General features: G+C 27.9%; 2 protein-coding genes across 2 annotated transcripts; both read right to left on the bottom strand.

Annotated features, from left to right (window-relative positions):
- Positions 1–2,174: 2,174 nt before the first annotated feature.
- Positions 2,175–5,298, bottom strand: LOC114370047 (casparian strip membrane protein 1-like). Its single transcript, XM_028327338.1, has 3 exons — positions 4,958–5,298; positions 4,591–4,714; positions 2,175–2,639 (listed from the first exon to the last, which is right to left on the bottom strand). Exons 1-3 carry the CDS (start codon positions 5,206–5,208, stop codon positions 2,424–2,426), a joined length of 591 nt encoding a protein of 196 aa, XP_028183139.1. The 5' UTR covers positions 5,209–5,298; the 3' UTR covers positions 2,175–2,423.
- Positions 5,299–7,343: 2,045 nt separating this feature from the next.
- Positions 7,344–9,156, bottom strand: LOC114370049 (casparian strip membrane protein 2). The gene is made up of 3 exons (XM_028327340.1): positions 8,813–9,156; positions 8,389–8,512; positions 7,344–7,741 (listed from the first exon to the last, which is right to left on the bottom strand). Exons 1-3 carry the CDS (start codon positions 9,055–9,057, stop codon positions 7,526–7,528), a joined length of 585 nt encoding a protein of 194 aa, XP_028183141.1. The 5' UTR covers positions 9,058–9,156; the 3' UTR covers positions 7,344–7,525.
- Positions 9,157–9,468: the final 312 nt, after the last annotated feature.

Raw genomic sequence — 9,468 nt, 5'->3', positions numbered from 1 at the left:
GGTAGTGGTTGTCTTTGAAGGCTACTTCAATGACAAGAGTTATGGTTCAAATGTTATCATTTAGGCATCTAGGCATAACCAATTCTTGATGAGCAATAAGTAGCAAGCAGGAGTGTCAATGATACATGTAAACTAGGGCTTATATGAGGAACCTTATTTGAAGTTGGGGTGTGGGATATAACTCAAACTCTTAGGACTTGAGTTTGGGTTCAAACGTCTTAGTCTGTCACAGTGACAACTTGAACGTGTGTGAACCAAACAGAAAAAACATATAAGATGCCTCCGGTATGATGTCAAAGAGTCAAGGTACTACATCTTCTCCCTATAGACAGAGAAGGAAAGTTTGTGTACGTTTAATTTATGACTATTTATTCATACTATTGGGTGTCCAACCCTTTGATTTTGACATAAGTGTCCTAGACTGGCTCAATGTGACACCTTCTCAACTTTATGTGAATGGGTGGACATTTATGATGGAGTTCCAAATATTATATTGAGATCTACATTATACCCCTCACTTGTTTTAAGTAACTTGAGACCTACTCTTAATTACATAAAGTCACCGGTGAGGTATCAAGTAAAAATATTTCAAGATGCATGTGGCTAAGAGTCATCCTTTTGTTGAAGGCCCAAGATGGGCATTTGAAGTTCAACCTATATTGGAATCTTCACATTACACTAGGTTAGTCGAGGATTTTGTGGAGTATAAAGCTAGATGTATAAATTGCAAAGCCATAAATTAAACATTCTATTTAGTTCACAATTTGTTGTTGGGTCAAGCCTTTTAAAATGAGGCCTAGTTTAAATAAAGATTTTTCCTACCTAATTTGCGTAACCTTAATAGGTTTAGTCTCTGTGTAAACAAGCTAGCCCCCAAATCACTATTTTTTCTAAAAGAACAAATTATACTCACACCCTATAAACTTTTTTCAAATTACACAACTAATTCACTCTTTTTTATATTCTTACATTAAACCCCTTAATGCTTGAAAATTTTATACTAACACTCCTTATATATTACATTGACTTATCTTTATATTTAAAAATATTACACTGACATTCCTTACGAGTTGCAAGGTAGGTTGTTATAAACATTAAACAAGAAAGAAGGTTGTCTGTAATTCAAAAAACATTAGGAAGTGTTAATGTAATTTGTTGTTTCTAAAAAAAATTGGAAATTGATTTTAATATATAGTTGATGTAATAAAATATTTGGTGATGTTAGTTTTATTGGTAAACGACAATATCTTGTTTCCAATTCTTTTATGTTGTTTCATTTTAGTTATTTAATTTAACTTTTGATTAATTATTTAGCTTGTGTTTTATTAGTATATTTATTATCATATTATTAAATTTAATCAATTATTTCCTTAAAAAGAAATCAATCAATTATAAGCAAGTAACAATTCACAAAAGGGAAATAAAAAATGAAAAATTAATTTACTTTAAATGTTTTAGTTATTTTCTGATTTATAGTTAATTTTATAATTTAAATTTTTAATTTTTTAACAAAGGAAAAACTCTCACAAAAAAAAAAACTCTCAAATTATCCAAATATGGATTGTAATAGAATTTTGACTCTAAATTTAAATTTGATTTAAAAATTGACCCATTTAATTACAAATCACCCATAGTGGACGCAAAGCCATTTATTCCGCAGATTAAACTTAGTACATAAGTTGAACTCATCCTGATTTTTTAAAATAATAAATAATTATTTTGTGATAATTTCATCATGATTTCATCATCAAAGTGGAGTGGATTTCTACTAAGCCAATCCAAACACACTATTATTCTTGGATGTTAAAAATGTGTTTTACATACCATTTTTTTTAATAATTATATTTTTTTACATACTAAATTTCACACAGCATTTATTAATTAGCTTGTTTTTCTTTCTTATTATATTAATCATTATATCAATCAATTTTATTTTTCTTTATCTTTCTTATTTCTCTCTTCCCTTTTCCTGATCTGGGATGTGAAAATTACTTCTTTTTTTCATTTTCAGAATTATAACATTACTAGCTACTATTATATCTTGCATTGCTTTCATTATTATAACTCTCATTCACTCGTTGATCACGCAAAAAAAAAAAAAAAATGGAACAAGGTGATGAAACGACGACTTTGTAATTGAGAAAATTACTGCAGAGAGAAATTAGAATGGAGAATAAGCACATCAAAGCTTCAAACATGTATATATATCAGAGTGTAATTAAAATATTCCATACGCAATAACACCTGACCAAATTTATACAAGTAATCATCAATTCGGCACATCATTAATTACTTCAAGGAAATTAAAACCTCACAAGCTAAGAAAAACTTGCAAAACAGAATATAAACATGCACGATATATGATAATTGTAATAGTACATATAACTTAATTAATTAAGGCCCCGTATGCATGTTAATAATTTTCAAGGCTTCCCAATAGCCAAAGCAGACATGACAATCAGCAATACTAAGACAAGCACAGCAACCAAGGATGAGACAACTGCTGCACTGGTCTGCGCACAGAAGTCACCAAATTGGTTGCATATGGCTAACCAGTTCGTGTCCTGATCCCCGTTGTGTGCCAAGTAAACTATGGCAGCAGCTGAAGCACCACCAGCAGTGGCTAGAGTAAGAAACACCTACAATATTCATAAACACACACAGAGTCTATAACTAAAACTATATGCTAATACTAATAAATTACTTACAATTAGGTCAACCACTTCAAAGGAAAAAAAATACTATTATAAGTAATTAGGTTTAAAGGCCGGGTCTGTTAGGATAAGTTATTTAGAAGAATTTTTTTAATGAGGGAACTTTTATAAATGGGTAAATAGTCATTTTTGTTCATAAATGTGTAATTCGCTGATAAACGCATCCTTAAAAGATGAAAGTACAAAGTTTAGTCCTTGAAAGTATAAAAAGTGTGACAAATATATTTGATCATTAACTTTCGTCCGTCACCGTTAATAAAATAGTCTCTGGTATAGAGGACGAATTTGTTATTAAAATAATTGTCAACGTGACCATATCAAATTGTCAGCATAGGGACATATTTGTTATATAATATTTTTTTGACTTTTTGTCTTCACATTCCATTGACAAATGCGTCATTGAAAAATGAAAATACAAAATTTAGTCCCCGAAAGTGTAAAAAGTTTGACAAATATATCTATACATTAATAGTAGATTATGACTAATTATTATAATTTAGAAAAATTTATACTGATTGCGACAAAAAAAATTTAACAAACTCGTAAATTAAATTGAGAAGAAAAAAGAATACTAGTTTTATAAACTCGTAAATAACTTTTATATACTCCCATGTTTGATGAAATGTTTAAGTAAAAAAAAATACTTATTGTAAAGCATTATAGTTAAATTAGATTCATGAATAATTTTTAAGAAAAATTATAATTGTAATGACACTTTTAATTTGTAAAAAACACTCTCTTCCTTGGAATGATTTTTTAAAGGTTATGATTTTTTAAATTATTAGTCAATAAAAAATAATTATGTATGATATAAAAAAATTAATTTAAAAATCAACAAACTTTTATTATGATTTGTAATTTGATGTCATTCCATATATTAATAGACATTCATATTTTATTATGAAAAGTTTATAAAAAAAAACAATTAAATAAATAGTATTTAATTAAATAGAAACAATGATTTTCTTATCGTTTTACAGTAAAAAAAAATAATTTGTGTTGATAGCATTTATTCAAGAGTTAACAACCAAATGATTGATTTTTTTTTTTTTTGTAGTTGAAGAAAAGTAAGAAGAATTCGACAAAGTAATAAAAATTCACTTCCATTGATAATATTTTGTCGCAATTATTATAAATTTTTTAAAATTATAATAATTAGTCACAATCAACTATTAACGTTCGGATATATTTATTGTACTTTTTACACTTTCGATGACTAAATTTTATATTTTCATCTTTCAAGGACGTATTTGTCAGGAAAGATTAAAAATCAAAAAAAATATTATATAACAAATATGTCTCTATGCTGACAATTAAAGATGATCACGTTGGCAATAATTTCACTGATAAATTTGTCCCTCACATAGGCAGACTATTTTATTAACGATTAAGGACGAAAGTTAACGGCCGGATATATTTGTCAAACTTTTTACACTTTCGGAGACTAAATTTTATATTTTATTTTTCAGGGATACATTTGTCAGCGAATCACACATTCTGGGACAAAAGTGACTATTTACCCTTTATAAATTATTTTATGTTTAAGTTAATTTTAATTTATGAATAGAGGCATTTTATTTTTTATTTTCTTAGAAATTCTTTTGGATAATCCGAACAGTTCATATACCTAATGAAAAATGAAATTGTGTATTACATTGTAAACTTAAAATTTATAAATTATGATAACAGTATAATATACATCAGCCTAACTATAACAATCTTGTTAGCATAAAATATTCAATTCATTTTAACTTTTTACTTTTGTAAGTATTTACGGAGAAGTTTATTTAGATAGAAATTATGATATAACCAGACTTTGTTTATGGAAAAATTTATCCAAACAAAATCAATTTTATCAAGATTTTAGAGAGCTTACAGTGTCTAAGATGATGAGGGAAAGCCGTGGTCCAACTGCATGAGGGCGAACGATGGCTACAATAGAGAAAGGTAGGGATAGCACAAGGTAGCCACCCACTAGAGCCATTGTAATAACGAAAAACCTGCATTTTGTTAAGCATTAATTAGGTTTCTCATTTCAATGATTAAGACATTTAGCAAATATAAAGTGGATTGAATGGTTAAAGAAAAAAATAATCGTAGGTTCATTTGATCATCTCTGATAACAGAAACTAACATTCTACCGCACTAATATTTTCAAATAAAAAAATTGATTAAGACTTCTAACATAACACTCATGTTTTGAAAAGCGTATATAGAAAAATAGAGTTTAGAAGGTCACATACTGAAAAGTAGTGAAGCTATCATAACTAGCCTCAAACTGAAAGAACTGAGTGAAGAAAGGGAGTGTTTGATCACTTGTTCCCATAGTGGCAGCAGCACCAAGAGCCGCAGCAATAGCACCTAACCTTAGAATGAAATCCATTATTGCCACCCCTTTCTTCCATCCTCCTGGCCTTGCTGGTGCAACAACTACAACACCTTTTCCCTTGGCAACTTTAGTACTTGACTCTGGGATTTCAATTGTAGTTGACATTTTTTTGAGCTTTGAAAATTAATGAGAAGCTTAGTTATGTTCTGAGGATATATGTGAGATGAGACTCTGAATTAATTTGAGAGTGGATATGATGATGCAAATGTGTTGATGATTGAAGGTTATATATATAGAGAGAGGGAGAAATTAAGAGTCGTTAATGTTAGGATTAGTGGGACGGGGGTGCCAACTAACGAACTTAATTAGCGAAGTTGTTATGACAAGTTTTGCTCTTAATAATGTCACCTTTTCGTACCAAAGCAGTAGAGAAAGAGAGGGAAAAAATATATATTTACTAATATTCTGTTTTTGTTGTTTTGTTTTTAATAGAAATTTCTGAAATATGAACACAGGTTAAAAGAGTAATAATATATAAAAAATTTACCAAAAGATATTAAAAAGAACTACACAATTATTTTATTGAATTTTTTACCTTTTAATTTCTTAGTTGACCAACGTATTTAATTTGATGGTTAAGCAGGTTTGCATTGGTTATTAGTATTGTATATTAATTGTATATTAGTATGATTAACGGCTCTCATCTTCTTTTACCTTTGTTTTTTACTATTTTTATATTTCTCTATTTTAACAAAAAAAAACAATTTTATTTATTTTCTATTTAGAAACTTAATACAATATTAGTTACTATTTTTAATTGCATCTTTAATTCTACTTCATTCTTAAATAATTAAATACTTATCATAAATAATTATATAAGAGAAAAATAATAGTAAAAGATATTAAAATTTAAAAATAAATTCAGTATAAATTAATATATTAATAACAATATTTAATCTATGTATTATTCTCTGAAAAACGAAATATAATATAACCAATCCAAGTTATTATATATTATTATAATTAAAACCCAATCTGTTATTATTGTAACAAAGTCCCTTAAACCACCCCCAACCCATTAATATAAATATATTAACAAATTAAAGTTTCGTAATCCTATGCATATTCTTTGCTCACGCTACATGTATACAATTAAAAAACTATTTTCCATTTCAGAAATGTCATTAATTGAGACCTACAAAATATATATATATATATATATATATATATATATATATATATATATATATATATATATATAAATTTCATGATAAAACAAATTTTGTTGGTTTACTTAAATTTTATTTGAAATAAAATTCTCTAAAAATATTTATAAAAGAAAACAATAAGAGTGTAAAATAAATTAAATTTCATTCATAAATCACTACATGATAAAATATAAAAGTAGCGGTAAGTAAAAAAATTATTAATATTGAATAAACATACGGTTTTACCTTTACAACATTCTTGAGTTTTTATTTAATTTTATATGTTTTTAAATGTAGTTTGACTTTGCAAAAATAGACACATAAAATAAGTCATATAATCGATTATGGATTATCCATATATTATCCACAACAAAGATATAAAGAGCTTATATCCTTTCTCGAGGAATCGGATGATTCTCATAAACATCATTGTTGTGGAGTTTGCCACAAGAGAGAGAAGATTCATGATTTAGAGAAAATATTTGAAAGATAGAGAGAATCAAAGAGAATGTTTATTTTGTATTAGCGTGTGTTATGCTAAAATGAACATACTTAGTTCACATCTATCTAAGACCTACTTATTTATAATTGCTGAGGGATCAAGGACATAAGCAAAGTCCTCTATGCCACATGTTATATCTTGATTTGCATTGGATATCCCATACTTTAAGTTGTATTTACAACTGTTTGTGTCTTATACAAGTCTTTAGTACTTTCTTTAACAGAAATTTTTTATTAGTCAAAATTTAAGTTTGAAACTTATATTTTGAACATATTAATCATTTATTATTGGGTAAAACTTATTAGAAATCACAATTTTATAGATATTACTACTTATTCTATGAGCTCTAGTTGTGATTTAAAAAAAAAACTTAATAAATTTTACACTAAAATATCATTTTGATCCATTAAGTTTTCATATTTTCCTATTTTAATTATATATTTTAAAAATTTCATTTTAATCTTTTATATTCGCAAATGAATCCAAAATAATTCTTTCCTCCAAAAAATGTTGATCTGGCATTTATTCTCTAACAGTTCAAAGCTACAAAAAATTACCTATTTGAACAGGTAACAAATAATTTCTAACGGTTAAAATCTGTCACAAACGGCTATATCCAAAGCCCATTAAATTGTTTAAATATTTCATTGAAACATCTTCCCAAATCAATACTAGGACACAATTCATTAACTTGATGGAAACCTCAAAACCTGAGGAACAATATACAGATAATTAAGTCAAAGACCCAAGAAATATATAAGCATGTTAATTCTCAACGCTTCCCAAGAGCCAAAGCAGACAGCACAACCAACAACACCAAGACAACCACAGCAACGAAGGATGACACCACTGCCGAACTGGTCTGTGCACAGAAATCTCCAAATTGGTTGCATATGGCAAGCCAGTTTGAGTCTTGGTTCCCATTGTGTGCCAAGTAAACTATGGCAGCAGCTGAAGCACCACTAGCAGTTGTTAGAGTGAGAAACACCTGCAATTTCACCAACACACAAAAAGCTTAAGCCAAAATGTTGCATAGCTTAAACCAAGTGTTGAACCAACATGTTTTTATAATAACTCTTGTAATGAATGATCCAGACCCCTTGACATGCTTCTTCTATTGGAGAAATTATCAATGGTAAAATAAAGAGACTTGCCATGCATGTATACAAAAAACATTATTAACTTTAACTGACGAATCAATTTATATGGAATTTTTAAAAATTCATTGCAAAAAATTTAGTGGCACTAATATCAGTGACGAAAATTACATTCTCATTACTAAATTTTGTCACTAATAAATTATTTTCTTGTAGTATATGTACTAGACATACAGGATTATATTAAATCAAATAATCCAATGCCTTCTCCATAAAAGTTTATAAGAGAAAAAAAAATTAAAAAAGTAGAATGAATTAATTGAATTTTTCTGTAAATTAAAATCAACTTATGCATATCTCAATTTTTAGAGAAGTTAGATGAGAAAATTTTTATAATAATTAAGTGTATATTGATTTTAACATTTGAAAAAAGCTCAATTCATTTTATCTTCTTTTTCTTCTCTTATTATAAGTACTTCAAGAAAAAAAAAAAGTATCCATACATATACAAATTAAGCCTAAGTGTGAAAGAGCTTACAGTGTCTAAGATAATCAAGAAAAGCCTTGGTCCAGCTGCATGGGGGCGAATGATGGCTACGAAAGAGAAAGGTAGGGATAGCACAAGGTAGCCACCCACTAAAGCCATTGTAATAACGAAAAACCTGCATTTTGTTAAGCGTTAGGTTAATAGGTCTATTTTCCAACATACAAAAGATTTTTATGCTGTCATTCAATGATAATTTTTTTTTAACAAAATAATTTGTTATATATATATATATATTAAGTTTGTTAAATTTTATATATTAATTACTTTTAAAATCATAACTACTAAGATTTCTGATTGAAGGATAGTATAAAAAAATTATACTTGACAATATATAACAATTGAACACAAATAAGATTGTCAATGTTGATGTTTTGAAAAGGCATATATAGAAACTAGAGTTTTGAAGGTCACATACTGGAAAGAAGTGAAGCTATCATAACTAGCCTCAAACTGAAAGAACTGAGTGAAGAAAGGGAGTGTTTGATCACTTGTTCCCATAGTGGCAGCAGCACCAAGAGCAGCTGCTATGGCACCTAACCTTAGAATAAAGTCCATAATTGCAACCCCTTTCTTCCATCCTCCTGGCCTTGGAGGTGCAACTAAAACTGCTTTGCCTTTAGCAACATTGCTTGATTCAGGGACATCAATGGTGGTTGACATTTTTGGCTTTGGAAACAAGAGAAGCTTGTGTTTGAAGGATATGTAAGAATTAATTATGAGAGTGTAATATGAATACGCAAATGGATTGATTTGTTGAAGCTTATGTAGTGTGATAAGATGGTAATATGAATCAGCATTTGTACAAGTTGACTAGATAAGGAGGTCAGAGGAGTGGTTATGAGACTATTTCCACTACTTAGTCTCTTTTTAATTTTATATTAACAGATCAAATACGTACGATAGAAAGCTTCGAAGCTTTCATTTAATTTAGTTAGCACTACACTGTTTCTAAATACTCATTATTATAATTAGTTGAAATTTATTAAAATTTTAAAAAATGTCATATAACATATGTCAAATAATATCTATGTATATTTATTTATAAGATTCAAATTAAAAGTAGTATTTTTT

The sequence above is a fragment of the Glycine soja genome, chromosome 10 (genome assembly GCF_004193775.1).
Source record: "Glycine soja cultivar W05 chromosome 10, ASM419377v2, whole genome shotgun sequence".
Taxonomy (NCBI): Eukaryota; Viridiplantae; Streptophyta; class Magnoliopsida; order Fabales; family Fabaceae; genus Glycine; species Glycine soja.
Note: the sequence above shows the minus strand (reverse complement) of the source record. Positions and strands in the feature narration are given on the sequence as shown.